This window comes from Somniosus microcephalus, unplaced genomic scaffold (assembly GCF_052327205.1).
Source record: "Somniosus microcephalus isolate GS21.2 unplaced genomic scaffold, FLI_Smic_1.0 unresolved_chr3, whole genome shotgun sequence".
NCBI classification, from domain to species: Eukaryota; Metazoa; Chordata; class Chondrichthyes; order Squaliformes; family Somniosidae; genus Somniosus; species Somniosus microcephalus.
Window position 1 is genome coordinate 47,286,894 of NW_028225181.1, and position 22,628 is coordinate 47,309,521.

General features: G+C 42.8%; 1 protein-coding gene across 1 annotated transcript in view; it reads right to left on the minus strand.

Moving 5' to 3' along the window:
• Nucleotides 1-14,708: 14,708 nt before the first annotated feature.
• Nucleotides 14,709-22,628, minus strand: part of LOC147091404 (protein FAM131B-like) — a 131,416-nt gene continuing 123,496 nt past the window's right edge. Inside the window, exon 6 of the mRNA XM_085976589.1 lies at nt 14,709-14,737. Within this exon, the coding sequence (XP_085832715.1) occupies nt 14,709-14,737 (29 nt within the window). The remainder of the gene's footprint in view (nt 14,738-22,628) is intronic.

Here is a 22,628-nt window from a genome sequence, read left to right on the forward strand (position 1 = left end):
CACTGCAAGGTGTCTATTACCGTCTATTTAACTCACTCGCCGGTGTCTATTACCATCTATTTAACTCAATGCCAGGTGTCTATTACCATCTATTCAACTCAATCCCAGGTGTCTATTACCAACTATTAAACTCGCTGCCAGGTGTCTATTACCGCCTATTCAATCCACTGCCAGGTGTCTATTACCATCTATTTAACTCACTGCCAGGTGTCAATTACCGTCTATTCAACTCAATGCCATATGTCCATTACCGTCTATTTAACTCAATCCCAGGTGCCCATTTCCATCTACTTAACTCACTGCCAGGTGCCTATTACCGTCTATTCAACTCAATGCCAGGTGTCTATTACCAACTATTAAATTCGCTGCCAGGTGTCTATTACCGTCTATTCAACTCAATCCCAGGTGCATATTTCCGTCTATTTAACTCAATGCCAGGTGTCAATTACCGTCTATTCAACTCAATGCCATATGTCTATTACCGTCTATTTAACTCAATCCCAGGTGCCCATTTCCATCTATTTAACTCACTGCCTGTTGTCTATTACCGTCAATTTAACTCACTGCTAGGTGTCTATCACCGTCTATTTAACTCACTCCCAGCTGTCTATTACCATCTATTTAACTCACTGCCAGGTGTCTATTACCGTCTATTCAACTCAATGCCACGTGTCTATTACCGTCTATTTAACTCACTTCCAGGTGTCTATTTCTGTCCATTTCACTCACTGCCAAGTGTCTATTACCGTCTATTTAACTCACTGCCAGGTGTCTATTACTATCTATTTAACTCACTGCCATGTGTTTATTACCGTCCATTTAACTCACTGCCAGGTGTTTATTACCGTCTATTCAACTCAATGCCAGGTGTCTATTACCGTCTATTTAACTCACTGCCAGGTGTCCAGTTCCGTCTATTTAACTCACTGCCAGGTGTCTATTACCGTCTGTTCAACTCAATGCCAGATGTCTATTTAACTCGCTGCCAGTGTCTATAACCGTCTATTTCACTCACTGCCAGGTGTCTATTACCGTTATTTAATTCACTGCCAGGTACTTATTACTGTCTATTTCACTCACAGCCAAGTGTCTATTCCATTTTTTTAACTCACTGCCAGTGTCTACTTCAGTCTATTTAACTCACTGACAGGTGTCAATTTCTGGCTATGTAACTCACCGCCAGGTGCCTATTACCGTCTATTTAACTCACTGCCAGGTGTCCATTTCTGTCTATTTAACTCACTGCCAGGTGTCCATTTCTGTCTATTTAACTAACTGCCACGTGTCTATTACCGTCTATTCAACTGACTGCCAGGTGTCTATTACCATCGATTTAACTCACTGCCAGGTGTCTATTACCGTCTATTTAACTCACTGCCAGGTGCCTATTTCCGTCTATTTAACTCAATGCCAGGTGTCTATTACCGTCTATTTAACTCACTGCCAGTGTCTATAACCGTCTATTTAATTCACTGCCAGTGTCTATTACCGTCTATTTAATTCACTGCCAGTGTCTATTGCCATCTATCTAATTCACTGCCAGGTGTCTATTACCGTCTATTTAATTCACTGCCAGTGTCTATTACCATCTATCTAACTCACTGCCAGGTGTCTATTACCATCAATTTACTCACTGCCAGTGTCTATTAACTTCTATTCAACTCACTGCCAGGTGTCTATTTCCGTCTATTTAGCTCACTGCCAGGTGTCTATTTCCGTCTATTTAACTCCCTGCCAGTGTCTATTGCTGTCTATTTCACTCATTGCCAGGTGTCTATTTCCGTCTATTTAACTCACTGCCAGGTGTCTATTACCATCTATTTAACTCACTGCCAGGTGTCTATTACCAAATATTTAACACACTGCCAGGTGTCTATTACCGTCCATTCACCTCAATGCCAGGTGTCGATTACCGTCTATTTAACTCACTGCCAGGTGTCTATTACCGTCTATTCAACTGAATGCCAAGTGTCTATTGCCAACTATTTAACTCACTGCCAAGTGTCTATTACCATCTATTTAACTCACTGCCAAGTGTCTGTTACCGTGTATTCAATTCACTGCCAGGTGTCTATTACCGTATATTTCACTCACTGCCAAGTGTCTATTACCAAGTATTTAACTCACTGCCAGGTGTCTATTACCATGAATTCAACTCAATGCCAGGTGTCTATTACCGTGTATTTAACTCACTGCCAGGTGTCTATTACCGTCTATTCAACTTAATGCCAGGTGTCTGTTACCAACTATTCAACTCACTGCCAGGTGTCTATTACCGTCCATTTAACTCACTGCCAGGTGTTTATTAACGTCTATTTAACTCACTGCCAGGTGTCTATTTCCATCTATTTAACTCACTGACAGGTGTCTATTACCGTCTATTTAACTCACTGCCAGGTGTCTATTACCGTCTATTTAACTCACTGTCCGGTGTCTATTTCCATCTATTTAACTCACTGCCCGGTTTCTATTACCATATATTTAACTCACTGCCAGGTGTCTATTACCGTCTATTCAACTCAATGCCAGGTGTCTGTTACCAACTATTCAACTCACTGACAGGTGTCAATTACCGTCTATTTAACTCACTGCAAGGTGTCTATTGCCGTCTATTTAACTCACTCGCCGGTGTCTATTACCATCTATTTAACTCAATGCCAGGTGTCTATTACCATCTATTCAACTCAATCCCAGGTGTCTATTACCAACTATTAAACTCGCTGCCAGGTGTCTATTACCGTCTATTCAACTCAATCCCAGGTGCATATTTCCATCTATTTAACTCACTGCCAGGTGTCTATTACCGTCTATTCAATCCACTGCCAGGTGTCTATTACCATCTATTTAACTCACTGCCAGGTGTCAATTACCGTCTATTCAACTCAATGCCATATGTCTATTACCGTCTATTTAACTCAATCCCAGGTGCTCATTTCCGTCTACTTAGCTCACTGCCAGGTGTCTATTACCGTCTATTCAACTCAATCCCAGGTGCATATTTCCGTCTATTTAACTCACTGCCAGGTGTCAATTCCGTCTATTCAACTCAATGCCAGGTGTCTATTACCGTCTATTTAACTCACTTCCAGGTGTCTATTTCTGTCTATTTCACTCACTGCCAAGTGTCTATTACCGTCTATTTAACTCACTGCCAGGTGTCTATTTAACTCACTCCCATGTGTCTATTGTTGTCTATTTAACTTACTGCCAGGTGTTTATTAATGTCTATTTAAATAACGGCCAGGTGTCTAATACCATCTATTTAACTAACTGCCACATGTCTATTACCGTCTATTCAACTGACTGCCAGGTGTCTATTACCGTCTATTTAACTCACTGCCAGGTGCCTATTTCCGTCTATTTAACTCAATGCCAGGTGTCTATTACCGTCTATTTAACTCACTGCCAGTGTCTATAACCGTCTATTTAATTCACTGCCAGTGTCTATTACCGTCTATTTAATTCACTGCCAGTGTCTATTACCGTCTATTTAACTCACTACCAGGTGTCTATTACCGTCTATTCAACTCAATGCCAGGTGTCTATTACCGTCTATTTAACTCACTACCAGGTGTCTATTACCGTCTATTCAACTCAATGCCAGGTGTCTATTACCGTCTATTTAACTCACTTCCAGGTGTCTATTTCTGTCTATTTCACTCACTGTCAAGTGTCTATTACCGTCTATTTAACTCACTGCCAGGTGTCTATTACTATCTATTTAACTCAGTGCCAGGTGTTTATTACCGTCTATTCAACTCAATGCCAGTTGTCTATTACCGTCTATTTAACTCGCTGCCAGTGTCTATAACCGTCTATTTCACTCACTGCCAGGTGTCTATTACCGTCTATTTCACTCACAGCCAAGTGTCTATTCCATTTTTTTAACTCACTGCCAGTGTCTACTTCAGTCTATTTAACTCACTGACAGGTGTCAATTTCTGGCTATGTAACTCACTGCCAGGTGTCTATTACAGTCTATTTAACTCACTGCCAGGTGTCTATTTCCGTCTATTTAACTCACTGCCAGGTGTCTATTACCGTCTATTTAACTCACTACCAGGTGTCTATTACCGTCTATTTCACTCACTGCCAGGTGTCTATTTAACTCACTCCCACGTGTCTATTGTTGTCTATTTAACTTACTGCCAGGTGTTTATTAACGTCTATTTAAATAACGGCGAGGTGTCTAATACCATCTATTTAACTCACTGCCACTTGTCTATTACCGTCTATTCAACTCACTGCCAGGAGTCTATTTCTGTCATTTTAACTCACTGCCAGGTGTCTATACCGTCTATTTAACTCACTGCCAGGTGCCTATTTCCGTCTGTTTAACTCACTACCAGGTGTCTATTACCATCTATTTAACTCACTGCCAGGTGTCTATTACCGTCTATTCAACTCAATGCCAGGTGTCTATTACCGTCTATTTAACTCACTTCCAGGTGTCTATTTCTGTCTGTTTCACTCACTGCCAAGTGTCTATTACCGTCTATTTAACTCACTGCCAGGTGTCTATTTAACTCACTCCCACGTGTCTATTGTTGTCTATTTAACTTACTGCCAGGTGTTTATTAATGTCTATTTAAATAACGGCCAGGTGTCTAATACCATCTATTTAACTAACTGCCACGTGTCTATTACCGTCTATTCAACTGACTGCCAGGTGTCTATTACCATCGATTTAACTCACTGCCAGGAGTCTATTTCTGTCATTTTAACTCACTGCCAGGTGTCTATTACCGTCTATTTAACTCACAGCCAGGTGCCTATTTCCGTCTATTTAACTCAATGCCAGGTGTCTATTACCATCGATCTAACTCACTGCCAGGTGTCTATTACCATCAATTTACTCACTGCCAGTGTCTATTAACGTCTATTCAACTCACTGCCAGGTGTCTATTTCACTCACTGCCAGGTGTCTATTACTGTCTATTTAACTCACTCCCAGCTGTCTATTGCCATCTATTTAACTCAATGCCAGGTGTCCATTTCTGTCTACTTAGCTCACTGCCAGGCGTCTATTTCCAACTATTTGACTCACTACCAGGTGTCTATTACCGTCTATTCAACTTACTGACAGGTGTCTATTTCTGTCAATTTAACACACTGCCAGGTGTCTATTTCCGTCTATTTAACGCACTGTCAGGTGTCTATTACCGTTTATTCAACTCAATGCCAGGTGTCTATTTCCATCTATTTAACTCACTGCCAGGTGTCTATTTAATTCACTGCCTGTTGTCTATTACCGTCTATTTAAGTCACTGCCAGGTGTCTATTACCGTCTAGTTCAATTCAATTTCAATTTCAATTTGAATTTCAATTTTATTGGTCACATAACTAAATACAAGAAGTGTAATCTAGTCAGTGAAATGCTTTTTTCTTGACGAGCCGAGAGCACCAAGCAGCAAGAACATTTAGCTGCCTGGTACGCACGGAGCTCGCAAGGACGGCAGCCATCTTCATCGGCACCATCACAAAAAAACACATACCGACATATACATGCATACATACTTTAAATATAAATAAAGCAGACATAAAATAAATAAAAGACATAAAAAGACAGCACATAAAATGAACAAGCAATAATGTAAAAAAAGTAATTTCTACAGTAATTACATTGATATTTCTACCCAGGCTTCTAGAATAATCTCTGGTTACAGGGTGGCCGCACTGGGAGAGCATCGTGAGGAACTCACAACTTATAATTAAATAAATTTAATTAATTAATTAATTAATTAATTTAATTAAATAAATAAAGTGCCTCCTCAATCTTTCTCGATGTTTCCATCTTGGTCTCTCTCGATGTTTCCCCTCTCTCTCTCTCGATGTTTCCTCTGTCTTTCTCGATGTTTCCTCTCAGTTTTTCTCGATGTTTCCCCTCGGTTTCTTCCACACACCTGGCCTGCACATTACCCCTGGATGTCCAACTTGGCGTCCGGGTAATCGGGTTCCGCTCCTGCTCTCATCCTTCAAACTATCACTCCAGCTCTTGACCTTCAAACTGTCACTCCAGCTCTCGACCTTCAAACTGTCTCTCCAGCTCTCGACCTTCAAACTGTCTCTCCAGCTATCGCTCCTTCAAACTGTCTCTCCAGCTCTCGTCCTTCAAACTGTCTCTCCAGCTCTCGACCTTCAAACTGTCTCTCCATCTCTCGTCTTTCAAACTGTCTCTCCAGCTCTCGACCTTCAAAACTGTCTCTCCGGCTCTCGTCCTTCAAACTGTCTCTCCAGCTCTCGACCTTCAAACTATTCAACCCACTGCTAGGTGTCTATTACCATCTATTTAACTCACTGCCAGCTGTCTATTACCGCCTATTTAACTCACTGCCAGGTGTCTATTACAGTCTATTTAACTCACTCCCAGCTGTCTATTACCGTCTATTCAACTCAATGCCAGTTGTCTATTACCGTCTATTTAACTCACTGCCAGGTGTCTATTTCTGTATATTTAACTCACTGCCACGTGTCTATAACCATCTATTTAGCTCACTCCCAGCTGTCTATTACCATCTATTTAACTCACTGCCAGGTGTCTATTTCCGTCTATTCAACTGACTGCCAGGTGTCTATTTCTGTCAATTTAACTCACTGCCAGGTGCCTATTTAACTCACTGCCAGGTGTCTATTACCGTCTATTCAACTCACTGCCAGGTGTCTATTACCGTGTATTTAATTCACTGCCAGGTATTTATTACCATCTATTTCACTCACTGCCAAGTGTCTATTACCATCTATTTAACTCACTGCCAGTGTCTATTACCATTTTTTAACTCACTACCAGGTGTCTATTACCGTCTATTCAACTCAATGCCAGGTGTCTATTACCATCTATTTAACTCACTGCCAGTGTCTATTACCATTTTTTAACTCACTACCAGGTGTCTATTACCATCTATTCAACTCAATGCCATGTGTTTATTACCATCTAATTAACTGACTGCCATGTGTCTATTACCGTCTGTTTCACGCACTGCCAGGTGTCTATTTCTGCCAATTTAACTCACTGCCATGTGTTAATTTTACTCACTGCCAGGTGTCTATTACCGTCTATTTAACTCACTGCCAGGTGTCCAGTTCTGTCTATTTAACTCACTGCCAGGTGTCTATTTCCGTCTATTTAACTCACTGCCAGGTGTCTATTTCCGTCTATTTAACTCACTGCCAGGTGTCTATTTACCTCACTTCCAGGTTTCTATTACCATCTATTTAAGTCATTGCCTGGTGTCTATTACCGTCTATTTAACTCACTGCCAGGAGTCTATTTCCGTCTATTTAACTCACTGCCAGGTGTCTATTTCCGTCTATTTAACTCACTGCCAGGTGTCTATTACCATCTATTTAACTCACGGCCAGGTGTCTATTACCGTCTACTTAATCCATTGTCAGGTGTCTATTACCGTCTGCTTAACTCACTGCCAGGTGTCTATTATCGTCTATTTAACACACTTCCAGGTGGCTATTACCATCAAATTAACTCACTGCCAGCTGTCCATTACCGTCTATTTAACTCACAGCCGGGTGTCTATTTAACACACTTCTAGGTGTCTATTTCCGTCTATTTAACTCATTGCCGGGTGTCTATTACAGTCTATTTAACTCACTGCCGGGGTCAAGGTAGAAGCGTTCACGTCGCGGCCCTGTTTCAACCAATTCTACCACCACCACGCACAGCATGCCTGAAGACGGAAGTAGTCGTCGATGTCAGAAACACGGGTCTTTTTCAGGACCGGCATTGACTGTTATATCTGCTAACGTTGAAGGGTTCTCTATAGCTAAACAAAACATCCTCGCTACATTATGCAATGAGTTGGAGTGTGATGTCCTCTGCCTGCAGGAGACACATAGAGGAAGTGAGAAGAACCGCCCAAAAATACCAGGAATGGTCCTGGCTATTGAAAGACCTCATCGACAATATGGCAGTGCTGTATTTGTTAGAGCTGGTTCAGTTGTAGAAGCCACTTCTAAAACAGAGGAGGACAACATCGAAATTCTAACCGTAGAGTTGAGCAAAGTAGTAGTGACCTCAGTGTACAAGCCACCTGGCACAGATTTCAGCTTCTCTAACCCTGTACCCAACCTGCACAATAAACCACAGATCATCATTGGAGACTTTAATAGCCACAGTACCCAATGGGGGTACAAGGAGACCAACAACGATGGAGAAGCAGTCGAAGAATGGATGGACGCTAACCAGCTTAGTTTCATCCTCGATCCTAAATTGCCAGCCTCCTTCCACAGTGCCCACTGGAAGTGTAGATATAATCCAGATCTTGCCATTGCCAGCAACGACATCACTAGCCTCTGCAAGAAGCTTGTCACAGACCCAATACCACAGACACAACACCGTCCTATTGGCATCCAGGTAAATGCAGCAGTGTTACCAACCGTCGTACCATTCAAAAGGCGCTTCAACTTCAAGAAGGCCGATTGGAACGGTTTTACATGAGCACTTGACTGCAAGGTTAAACGCATTAAACTACTACCTGAGCACTACAACCTCTTTGCAAAAGCTGTCCAAAAAACAGCTAGAAGGAAGATCCCCCGAGGTTGCAGAGTACACTACATCCCTGTTCTCACCAAGGAGAATGCTGAACTCTACTGGGAGTATGTCTCAATGTTTGAATCTGACCCCTTCTCAGAGGAAACAATATCTACCGCTGAGAGGGTGATGTTAAGTATCTCTCAAGAACGTCAAAACACCTGGAACACCCTGATAGAGACAACAGATCTTACAAAAAACAGCAAGAATGCATGGTCTCTTATACGCAAACTTGGAGGTGATCCCAAGAAAGCTGCCCAACATCCATATGTGTCTGCTAACCAAGTTGCACACCAGTTGCTCCTAAATGGAAAAATCAACAAGAAACAACCAAGAGCACAACTAGATAGGAAGAAGTACAGCGATGATCCTGGCTTCACTAGACCATTCACCATGGAAGAGCTGGAAACTGGTATATCTAGTCTAAAACACGGGAAAGCAATTGGTCTTGACAACATAGCAACGGAGCAGATAAAGCATTTTGGACAGAAAGCAAAGAAATGGCTCCTACAATTGTTCAACCACTGTCTGGCAAAACACAAGCGACCTAATATCTGGCAGAAGGCACATGTAATAGCACTATTAAAGCCTGGAAAAGATCCCTCAGATCCTAAGAGTTTTCAGCCAATTTCACTGCTTGCCACACCTATAAGCTGTTTGAACGCCTGATACTCAATAGGATAGCACCAACTGTAGATGAGAAGATCATTCCAGATCAAGCAGGTTTCCGCCCCGGCAAATCAACAACAAGCCAACTGCTCAACCTCACGCAACACATCGAAGATGGTTTTGAGCAAGGGATGGTAACAGATGCTGTTTTTGTAGACCTGTCAGCAGCATACGATACAGTGAACCATAGACGTCTCGTCTGCAAGATTCTAGAGATGACAAAAGAGATTCACTTAACAGAGCTGTTAGAAAGCATGCTTCAGAATCGCCGGTTCTATGTTGAACTAGGTGGGAAGCGCAGCAGGTGGCGTATTCAGAAGAATGGTCTTCCTCAGGGAAGCGTGCTTGCACCGCTGCTGTACAACATCTACATGAATGACCAACCTATCGATGGTGTCACACGCCGTTTTATATATGCTGATGACTTATGTGTCACTGCCCAAAGCACTGATTTTAACACCGTGGAGAAAACGCTTTCTCAGGCCTTGGAGAGACTAAAATCCTACTATGAAGAAAACCACCTTCGCGCAAACCCATCAAAGACGCAAGTTTGTGCATTCCACCTCAGAAACCGTGAAGCCAAACGCCAGTTGAAAGTAACCTGGTGTGGAGTAACACTGACGCATTGGGAGCACCCTATCTACTTAGGAGTCACCCTTGACCGATGCCTCACCTTCAAGAACCACATCGAGAAGACAAAGGCAAAAGTGAGCGTACGAAACAACATCCTGAATAAGCTCACTAACACAAGATGGGGAGCAAGCCCGAAAACATTGCGAACCAGTGCACTTGCTCTTTGCTATTCCACTGCCGAATACGCCTGCCCTGCATGGGAAAGGTCTACTCATGCCAAGAAGATGGATGCCGTTCTGAATGCAAGCTGCCGATTTATCACAGGTTGCTTAAAACCAACAAACACCAACAGCCTATATATCCTGGCGGGTATCGCTCCCCCTGATATAAGAAGAACGGTAGCCAGCAAGAAAGAGCGACTCCGTCAAACATCAGATGAAAGACACCCTCTGCATTGTCATACACCTACACCCAACCGCCTAAAGTCAAGAAAGCGCTTCATGAACATTGTTGTTCCATGACAATCAACCTCATCTGAAACCCGCATCGCCTTGTGGAAAGACCGGCTCGCCAGTCTTGAACAAACCCCAGCGATGGAAATTTTACTTGATGAAAGCCTTCCCCCAGGAGCTAATTGCAACTGGGCAACCTGGAAGTGCCTTAACAGACTTAGGACCGGTGTAGGTTGCTCAAAGGTGTCACTAAGCAAATGGGCATATTCAACCAGCCCGACAACTTGTGAATGTCGAACTGAGGCACAGACTATGCAACATCTCCTGCAATGCCCATCGCTAGAGGAACCCTGCACTGTTGCAGATCTTGCCGAATTCAACAACAAGGCGCAAAAATGTGTCCAGTTCTGGATGGGCTATGTATCGACTGTCCGTGGACACGATAAGAAGAAGAACTCACTGCCAGGTGTCTATTACCGCCTGCTTAACTCACTGCCCTGTTTCTATTACTGTCTGCTTAACGCATTGCCGGGTGTCTATTACCGTCTATTTAACTCACTGCCAGGTGTCTATTTCCTTCTACTTAACTCACTCCCAGTTGTCTATTTACGTCTATTTAACTCACTGCCATGTGTCTTATACCGTCTATTTAACTCACTGCCATGTGTCTATTACCGTCTATTTATCTCACTGCCAGGTGTCTATTACCATCTATTTAACTCACTGCCAGGTGTCTATTACCGTCTATTTATCTCACTGCCAGGTGTCTATTACCATCTATTTAACTCACTGCCACGTGTCTATTACCGTCTATTTATCTCACTGCCAGGTGTCTATTACCATCTATTCAACTCACTGCCAGGTGTCTATTACCGTCTATTTAACTCACTGCCACGTGTCTATTACCGTCTATTTAACTCACTGCCACGTGTCTATTACCGTCTATTTATCTCACTGCCACGTGTCTATTACCGTCTATTTATCTCACTGCCACGTGTCTATTACCGTCTATTTATCTCACTGCCACGTGTCTATTACCGTCTATTTATCTCACTGCCACGTGTCTATTACCGTCTATTTATCTCACTGCCACGTGTCTATTACCGTCTATTTATCTCACTGCCACGTGTCTATTACCGTCTATTTATCTCACTGCCAGTTGTTTATTTAACACACTTCCAGGTGTCTATTTCCGTCTATTTAACTCACTGCCAGGCCTCTATTACCGTCTATTTAACTCACTGCCAGCTGTCTATTGCCGTTTATTTAACTCACTGCCGGGTGTCTATTTCCGTCTATTTAACTCACTGCCAGGTGTCTATTTCCGACTATTTAACACAATGCGAAGTGTCTATTACGGTCTATTTAACTCACTGCCAGGTGTCTATTTCCATCTTTTTAACTCACTGTCAGGTGTCTATTTCCGACTATTTAACTTACTCCCAGGTGTCTATTTAACTCACTTCCAGGTTTCTATTACAGGAAACTTTCGATTTACCGGCACCTAAATAATCGGAAATCTCGGTTAACTGGCAAAATTCAGGAGTAGGTTCAGGTAAGTTTTACTTCATATTCTACTTGTCTTCCTCGATCTGTTGCTGTGCAAGGGTGTGGCTGCAGCTGTTGCTAAGCTACAGAGACGCTAGGAACTTGTGGCCACTGTTCTGAACCTGTCGCTAAGCAACAGACTTTGTTGCTTTATACGGAGCACTCAGCTCTCCGTATCTTTTATTATAGCTTTCGGTTATCCGGAATTTTTGATGAACTGGCACCACGTCGGTCCCGTCGGTGCCGGATAAAAAAAAGTTTCCTGTACCATCTATTTAACACACTTCCAGGTGCCTATTACTGTCTATTTATCACACTTTCAGGTTTCTATTACCATCTATTTAACTCATTGCCAGGTGTCTATTACCGTCTATTTAACTCACTGCCCGTTGTCTATTACCGTCTATTTAACTCACGGCCAGGTGTCTATTACAGTCTACTTAATCCATTGTCAGGTGTCTATTACCGTCTGCTTAACTCACTGCCAGGTGTCTATTATCGTCTATTTAACACACTTCCAGGTGGCTATTACCATCAAATTAACTCACTGCCAGCTGTCCATTACCGTCTATTTAACTCACAGCCGGGTGTCTATTTAACACACTTCTAGGTGTCTATTTCCGTCTATTTAACTCATTGCCGGGTGTCTATTACAGTCTATTTAATTCACTGCTGGGGTCAAGGTAGAAGCGTTCACGTCGCGGCCCTGTTTCAACCAATTCTACCACCACCACGCACAGCATGCCTGAAGACGGAAGTAGTCGTCGATGTCAGAAACACGGGTCTTTTTCAGGACCGGCATTGACTGTTATATCTGGTAACGTTGAAGGGTTCTCTATAGCTAAACAAAACATCCTCGCTACATTATGCAATGAGTTGGAGTGTGATGTCCTCTGCCTGCAGGAGACACATAGAGGAAGTGAGAAGAACCGCCCAAAAATACCAGGAATGGTCCTGGCTATTGAAAGACCTCATCGACAATATGGCAGTGCTGTATTTGTTAGAGCTGGTTCAGTTGTAGAAGCCACTTCTAAAACAGAGGAGGACAACATCGAAATTCTAACCGTAGAGCTGAGCAAAGTAGTAGTGACCTCAGTGTACAAGCCACCTGGCACAGATTTCAGCTTCTCTAACCCTGTACCCAACCTGCACAATAAACCACAGATCATCATTGGAGACTTTAATAGCCACAGTACCCAATGGGGGTACAAGGAGACCAACAACGATGGAGAAGCAGTCGAAGAATGGATGGACGCTAACCAGCTTAGTTTCATCCTCGATCCTAAATTGCCAGCCTCCTTCCACAGTGCCCACTGGAAGTGTAGATATAATCCAGATCTTGCCATTGCCAGCAACGACATCACAAGCCTCTGCAAGAAGCTTGTCACAGACCCAATACCACAGACACAACACCGTCCTATTGGCATCCAGGTAAATGCAGCAGTGTTACCAACCGTCGTACCATTCAAAAGGCGCTTCAACTTCAAGAAGGCCGATTGGAACGGTTTTACACGAGCACTTGACTGCAAGGTTAAACGCATTAAACCACTACCTGAGCACTACAACCTCTTTGCAAAAGCTGTCCAAAAAACAGCTAGAAGGAAGATCCCCCGAGGTTGCAGAGTACACTACATCCCTGGTCTCACCAAGGAGAATGCTGAACTCTACTGGGAGTATGTCTCAATGTTTGAATCTGACCCCTTCTCAGAGGAAACAATATCTACCGCTGAGAGGGTGATGTTAAGTATCGCTCAAGAACGTCAAAACACCTGGAACACCTTGATAGAGACAACAGATCTTACAAAAAACAGCAAGAATGCATGGTCTCTTATACGCAAACTTGGAGGTGATCCCAAGAAAGCTGCCCAACATCCATATGTGTCTGCTAACCAAGTTGCACACCAGTTGCTCCTAAATGGAAAAATCAACAAGAAACAACCAAGAGCACAACTAGATAGGAAGAAGTACAGCGATGATCCTGGCTTCACTAGACCATTCACCATGGAAGAGCTGGAAACTGGTATATCTAGTCTAAAACACGGGAAAGCAATTGGTCTTGACAACATAGCAACGGAGCAGATAAAGCATTTTGGACAGAAAGCAAAGAAATGGCTCCTACAATTGTTCAACCACTGTCTGGCAACACACAAGCTACCTAATATCTGGCAGAAGGCACATGTAATAGCACTATTAAAGCCTGGAAAAGATCCCTCAGATCCTAAGAGTTTTCGGCCAATTTCACTGCTTTGCCACACCTATAAGCTATTTGAACGCCTGATACTCAATAGGATAGCACCAACTGTAGATGAGAAGATCATTCCAGAGCAAGCACGTTTCCGTCCCGGCAAATCAACAACAAGCCAACTGCTCAACCTCACACAACACATCGAAGATGGTTTTGAGCAAGGGATGGTAACAGGTGCTGTTTTTGTAGACCTGTCAGCAGCATACGATACAGTGAACCACAGACGTCTCCTCTGCAAGATTCTAGAGATAACAAAAGAGATTCACTTAACAGAGCTGTTAGAAAGCATGCTTCAGAATCGCCGGTTCTATGTTGAAGCAGGTGGAAGTGCAGCAGGTGGCGTATTCAGAAGAATGGTCTTCCTCAGGGAAGCGTGCTTGCACCGCTGCTGTACAACATCTACACGAGTGACCAACCTATAGACAGTGTTACACGCCATTTTATATATGCTGATGACTTATGTGTCACTGCCCAAAGCACTGATTTTAACACCGTGGAGAAAACGCTTTCTCAGGCCTTGGAGGGACTAAACTCCTACTATGAAGAAAACCACCTTCGCGCAAACCCATCAAAGACACAAGTTTGTGCATTCCACCTCAGAAACCGTGAAGCCAAACGCCAGCTGAAAGTAACCTGGTGTGGAGCAACACTGACGCATTGTGAGCATCCTATCTACTTAGGAGTCACCCTTGGCCGATGCCACACCTTCAAGAACCACATCGAGAAGACAAAGGCAAAAGTGAGCGCACGAAACAACATCCTGAATAAGCTCACTAACACAAGATGGGGAGCAAGCCCGAAAACATTGCGAACCAGTGCCCATGCTCTTTGCTATTCCACTGCCGAATACGCCTGCCCTGCATGGGAAAGGTCTACTCATGCCAAGAAGATGGATGCTGTTCTGAATGCAAGCTGCCGATTTATCACAGGTTGCTTAAAACCAACAAACACCAACAGCCTATATATCCTGGCGGGTATCGCTCCCCCTGATATAAGAAGAACGGTAGCCAGCAAGAAAGAGCGACTCCGTCAAACATCAGATGAGAGACACCCTCTGCATTGTCATACACCTACACCCAGCCGTCTAAAGTCAAGAAAGCGCTTCATGAACATTGTTGTTCCATTACAATCAACCTCATCTGAAGCCCGCATCGCCTTGTGGAAAGACCGGCTCGCCAGTCTTCAACAACCCCCAGCGATGGAAATTTTACCTGATGAAAGCCTTCCCCCAGGAGCTAATTGCAACTGGGCAACCTGGAAGTGCCTTAACAGACTTAGGACCGGTGTAGGTTGCTCAAAGGTGTCACTAAGCAAATGGGCATATTCAACCAGCCCGACAACTTGTGAATGTGGAACTGAGGCACAGACTATGCAACATCTCCTGCAATGCCCATTGTTAGAGGAACCCTGCACTGTTGCAGATCTTGCCGAATTCAACAGCAAGGCTATGTATAGACAGTCCGTGGGCACGATAAGAAGAAGAACTCACTGGCAGGTGTCTATTACCGTCTGCTTAACTCACTGCCCTGTTTCTATTACTGTCTGCTTAACTCATTGCCAGGTGTCTATTACCATCTATTTAACTCACTGCCAGGTGTCTATTACCGTCTATTTAACTCACTCCCAGGTGTCTATTACCATCTATTTAACTCACTGCCAGGTGTCTATTTCTGTCTATTTAAATCACTTCCAGGTGTTTATTACCATCGATTAAACTCACTGCCAGATGTCTATTTCTAGCTATTTAACTCACTGCCAGGTGTCTATTTCTAGCTATTTAACTCACTGCCAGGTGTCTATTCAACTCAATGCCAGGTGTCTATTTCCGTCTATTTAACTCACTGCCAGGTGTCTATTACCGTCTATGTAACTCACTGCCAGGTGTCTATTTAACTCACAGCCAGATGTCTATTTCCGCCTATTAAACTCACTGCCAGGTGTCTATTACCGCCGATTTAACTAACTGCCAGGTGTCTATTTCCGTCTATTTAACTCACTCCCAGGTGTCTATTACACTCACTGCCCGGTGTCTATTATCTCCTGTTTAACTCATGCCAGGCGTCTATTTCCGTCCATTTAACTCACTGCCAGGCGTCTATTACCGTCTATTCAACTCAATCCCAGGTGTCTATTCCTGTCCATTTAACTCACTGCCAGGCGTCTATTACCATCTGTTTGACTCAATCCCAGGTGTCTATTCCTGACCATTTAACTCACTGCCAGGTGTCTATTACCGTCTATTTAACTCACTGCCAGGTGTCTATTACCGTCTATTTAACTCACTGCCAGGTGTCTATTTAACTTACTGCCAGGTTTCTGTTTCCGTCTATTTCACTCACTGCCAGGTGTCTATTTCTGTCCATTTCACATACTTCCAGGTATCTATTACCATCTATTTAACTCACTGCCAGGTGTCTATTACCGTCTATTTAACTCACTCCCAGATGTCTATTTCCGTCTATTTAACTCACAGCCAGATGTCTATTTCCGCCTATTTAACTCACTGCCAGATGTCTATTACCGTCTATTTAACTCACAGCCAGATGTCTATTTCCGTCTATTTAACTCACTCCCAGATGTCTATTTCCGTCTATTTAACTCACTGCCAGGCGTCTATTACCGTCTATTTAACTCACTGCCAGATGTCTATTACCATCTATTTAACTCACTGCCAGGTGTCTATTGCCATCTGTTTAACTCACTGCCGGGTGTCTATTTCCGTCTATTTAACTCACTGCCAGGTGTCTATTACCATCTATTTAACTCACTGCCAGGTGTCTATTACCGTCTATTTAACTCACTTCCAGGTGTCTATTACCGTCTATTTAACTCCCTGCCATGTGTCTATTACCATCTATTTAACTCATTGCCAGGTGTCTATTACCGTCTATATAATTCACTGCCAGCTGTCTATTACCGTCTATTTAACTCACAGCAAGGTGTCTATTTAACACACTTCCAGGTGTCTATTTCCATCTGTTTAACTCACTGCTTGGTGTCTATTACCGTCTATTTAACTCACAGCCAGGTGTCTATTACCGGCTGCTGAACTCACTGCCTGGTGTCTATTACTGTAGTGTCCGCGTATCAATAATACACGGACTGCAGGAGAACAATAATAACAGGTGTTTACTGAACAGAGGGTAAGCTTAAACTGAAAGTACAGAGGCCTGCTATGGCTATATATACAGGTGTGGTCACTGCCGGTACTACAGTATAAAATCAGTTCTCTCTTAAAGGTACATACACAACAATTACCGTCTGCTTAACTCACTGCCTGGTGTCTATTACCGTCTGCTTAACTCACTGCCTGGTGTCTATTACCGTCTATTTAACTCATTCCCAGATGTCTATTACCATCCATTTAACTCACTGCCAGGTTTATATTACCGTCTATTCAACTCAATCCCAGGTGTCTATTCCTGTCCATTTAACACACTGCCTGGTGTCTATTACCGTCTATTTAACTCACTGCCAGGTGTCTATTACCTTCTATTTAACTCACTGCCAGGTGTCTATTTCCTTCTATTTAACTCACTGCCAGGTGTCTATTTCCTTCTATTAAACTCACTGCCAGGCGTCTATTACCGTCTATTTAGCTCAATCCCAGGTGTTTATTCCTGTCCATTTAACTCACTGCCAGGTGTCTATTACCGTCTATTTAACTCACTGCCAGGTGTCTATTACCGTCTATTTAACTCACTGCCATGTGTCTATTATATTCTATTTAACAGACTTCCAGGTGTCTATTTCCGTCTCTTTAATTCACTGCTGGTTGTCTATTTACGTCAATTTAACACACTTCCAGGTGTCTATTTCCGTCTATTTAATTCATTGCCAGGTGTCTATTACCGTCTATTTAACTCACTAACAGGTGTCTATTACCGTCTATTTAACTCAATCCCAGGTGTCTATTACCGTCTATTTAACTCACTGCCAGGTGTCTATTACCGTCTATTTAACTCACTGCCAGGTGTCTATTACCGTCTATTTAACTCACTGCCAAGTGTCTATTTCCTTCTATTTAACTCACTGCCAGGTGTCTATTACCGTCTATTTCACTCACTCCCAGGTGTCTATTACCGTCTATTTAACTCACTGCCAGGTGTCTATTTGCGACTATTTATCTCACTACCTGGTGTCTGTTTCCGTCTATTTAACTCACTCTCAGGTGTCTATTACCGTCTACTTAACCCAAGCCAGGTGTCGATTGCCATCTATTTATTTCACTGCCAGTTGTCTATTTCTCTCTATTTGATTCACTGCCAGGTGTCTATTTAACACACAACCAATTGTCTTTTACAGTCTATTTAACTCACTACCAGATGTCTATTATATTCTATTTAACACACTTCCAGGTGTCTGTTACTGTCTATTTACCACACTTTCAGGTTTCTATTACCGTCTATTAAACTCACTGCCAGGTGTCTATTACCGCCGATTTAACTAACTGCCAGGTGTCTATTTCCGTCTATTTAACTCACTCCCAGGTGTCTATTACACTCACTGCCCGGTGTCTATTATCTCCTGTTTAACTCATGCCAGGCGTCTATTTCCGTCCATTTAACTCACTGCCAGGCGTCTATTACCGTCTATTCAACTCAATCCCAGGTGTCTATTCCTGTCCATTTAACTCACTGCCAGGCGTCTATTACCATCTGTTTGACTCAATCCCAGGTGTCTATTCCTGACCATTTAACTCACTGCCAGGTGTCTATTACCGTCTATTTAACTCACTGCCAGGTGTCTATTACCGTCTATTTAACTCACTGCCAGGTGTCTATTTAACTTACTGCCAGGTTTCTGTTTCCGTCTATTTCACTCACTGCCAGGTGTCTATTTCTGTCCATTTCACATACTTCCAGGTATCTATTACCATCTATTTAACTCACTGCCAGGTGTCTATTACCGTCTATTTAACTCACTCCCAGATGTCTATTTCCATCTATTTAACTCACAGCCAGATGTCTATTTCCGCCTATTTAACTCACTGCCAGATGTCTATTACCGTCTATTTAACTCACAGCCAGATGTCTATTTCCGTCTATTTAACTCACTCCCAGATGTCTATTTCCGTCTATTTAACTCACTGCCAGGCGTCTATTACCGTCTATTTAACTCACTGCCAGATGTCTATTACCATCTATTTAACTCACTGCCAGGTGTCTATTGCCATCTGTTTAACTCACTGCCGGGTGTCTATTTCCGTCTATTTAACTCACTGCCAGGTGTCTATTACCATCTATTTAACTCACTGCCAGGTGTCTATTGCCATCTATTTAACTCACTGCCAGGTGTCTATTGCCGTCTATTTAACTCACTGCCAGGTGTCTATTGCCGTCTATTTAACTCACTGCCAGGTGTCTATTGCCATCTGTTTAACTCACTGCCGGGTGTCTATTACCGTCTATTTAACTCACTGCCAGGTGTCTATTGCCATCTATTTAACTCACTGCCAGGTGTCTATTTCCATCTATTTAACTCACTGCCAGGTGTCTATTACCGGCTGCTTAACTCACTGCCAGGTGTCTATTACCGTCTATTTAACTCACTCCCAGTTGTCTATTTCCATCTATTTAACCCAAGCCAGGTGTCGATTGCCATCTATTTATCTCACTGCCAGTTGTCTATTACCATCTACTTAACTCACTCCCAGGTTTCTATTACCATCTATTTAACTGCTGGGTGCCTATTACCGTCTATTTGCGTCAATTTAACTCTCTCCCAGGTGTCTATTTCCGTCTATTTAACTGACTGCCAGGTGTCTATTACCGTCTATTTAACTCACTTCCAGGTGTCTATTACCGTCTATTTAACTCCCTGCCATGTGTCTATTACCATCTATTTAACTCATTGCCAGGTGTCTATTACCGTCTATATAATTCACTGCCAGCTGTCTATTACCGTCTATTTAACTCACAGCAAGGTGTCTATTTAACACACTTCCAGGTGTCTATTTCCATCTGTTTAACTCACTGCTTGGTGTCTATTACCGTCTATTTAACTCACAGCCAGGTGTCTATTACCGGCTGCTGAACTCACTGCCTGGTGTCTATTACTGTAGTGTCCGCGTATCAATAATACACGGACTGCAGGAGAACAATAATAACAGGTGTTTACTGAACAGAGGGTAAGCTTAAACTGAAAGTACAGAGGCCTGCTATGGCTATATATACAGGTGTGGTCACTGCCGGTACTACAGTATAAAATCAGTTCTCTCTTAAAGGTACATACACAACAATTACCGTCTGCTTAACTCACTGCCTGGTGTCTATTACCGTCTGCTTAACTCACTGCCTGGTGTCTATTACCGTCTATTTAACTCATTCCCAGATGTCTATTACCATCCATTTAACTCACTGCCAGGTTTATATTACCGTCTATTCAACTCAATCCCAGGTGTCTATTCCTGTCCATTTAACACACTGCCTGGTGTCTATTACCGTCTATTTAACTCACTGCCAGGTGTCTATTACCTTCTATTTAACTCACTGCCAGGTGTCTATTTCCTTCTATTTAACTCACTGCCAGGTGTCTATTTCCTTCTATTAAACTCACTGCCAGGCGTCTATTACCGTCTATTTAGCTCAATCCCAGGTGTTTATTCCTGTCCATTTAACTCACTGCCAGGTGTCTATTACCGTCTATTTAACTCACTGCCAGGTGTCTATTACCGTCTATTTAACTCACTGCCATGTGTCTATTATATTCTATTTAACAGACTTCCAGGTGTCTATTTCCGTCTCTTTAATTCACTGCTGGTTGTCTATTACCGTCTATTTACGTCAATTTAACACACTTCCAGGTGTCTATTTCCGTCTATTTAATTCATTGCCAGGTGTCTATTACCGTCTATTTAACTCACTAACAGGTGTCTATTACCGTCTATTTAACTCAGTGCCAGGTGTCTATTACCATCTATTTAACTCACTGCCAGGTGTCTATTACCATCTATTCAACTCAATCCCAGGTGTCTATTACCGTCTATTTAACTCACTGCCAGGTGTCTATTACCGTCTATTTAACTCACTGCCAGGTGTCTATTACCGTCTATTTAACTCACTGCCAAGTGTCTATTTCCTTCTATTTAACTCACTGCCAGGTGTCTATTACCGTCTATTTCACTCACTCCCAGGTGTCTATTACCGTCTATTTAACTCACTGCCAGGTGTCTATTTGCGACTATTTATCTCACTACCTGGTGTCTGTTTCCGTCTATTTAACTCACTCTCAGGTGTCTATTACCGTCTACTTAACCCAAGCCAGGTGTCGATTGCCATCTATTTATTTCACTGCCAGTTGTCTATTTCTCTATTTGATTCACTGCCAGGTGTCTATTTAACACACAACCAATTGTCTTTTACAGTCTATTTAACTCACTACCAGATGTCTATTATATTCTATTTAACACACTTCCAGGTGTCTGTTACTGTCTATTTACCACACTTTCAGGTTTCTATTACCGTCTATTAAACTCACTGCCAGGTGTCTATTACCGCCGATTTAACTAACTGCCAGGTGTCTATTTCCGTCTATTTAACTCACTCCCAGGTGTCTATTACACTCACTGCCCGGTGTCTATTATCTCCTGTTTAACTCATGCCAGGCGTCTATTTCCGTCCATTTAACTCACTGCCAGGCGTCTATTACCGTCTATTCAACTCAATCCCAGGTGTCTATTCCTGTCCATTTAACTCACTGCCAGGCGTCTATTACCATCTGTTTGACTCAATCCCAGGTGTCTATTCCTGACCATTTAACTCACTGCCAGGTGTCTATTACCGTCTATTTAACTCACTGCCAGGTGTCTATTACCGTCTATTTAACTCACTGCCAGGTGTCTATTTAACTTACTGCCAGGTTTCTGTTTCCGTCTATTTCACTCACTGCCAGGTGTCTATTTCTGTCCATTTCACATACTTCCAGGTATCTATTACCATCTATTTAACTCACTGCCAGGTGTCTATTACCGTCTATTTAACTCACTCCCAGATGTCTATTTCCATCTATTTAACTCACAGCCAGATGTCTATTTCCGCCTATTTAACTCACTGCCAGATGTCTATTACCGTCTATTTAACTCACAGCCAGATGTCTATTTCCGTCTATTTAACTCACTCCCAGATGTCTATTTCCGTCTATTTAACTCACTGCCAGGCGTCTATTACCGTCTATTTAACTCACTGCCAGATGTCTATTACCATCTATTTAACTCACTGCCAGGTGTCTATTGCCATCTGTTTAACTCACTGCCGGGTGTCTATTTCCGTCTATTTAACTCACTGCCAGGTGTCTATTACCATCTATTTAACTCACTGCCAGGTGTCTATTGCCATCTATTTAACTCACTGCCAGGTGTCTATTGCCGTCTATTTAACTCACTGCCAGGTGTCTATTGCCGTCTATTTAACTCACTGCCAGGTGTCTATTGCCATCTGTTTAACTCACTGCCGGGTGTCTATTACCGTCTATTTAACTCACTGCCAGGTGTCTATTGCCATCTATTTAACTCACTGCCAGGTGTCTATTTCCATCTATTTAACTCACTGCCAGGTGTCTATTACCGGCTGCTTAACTCACTGCCAGGTGTCTATTA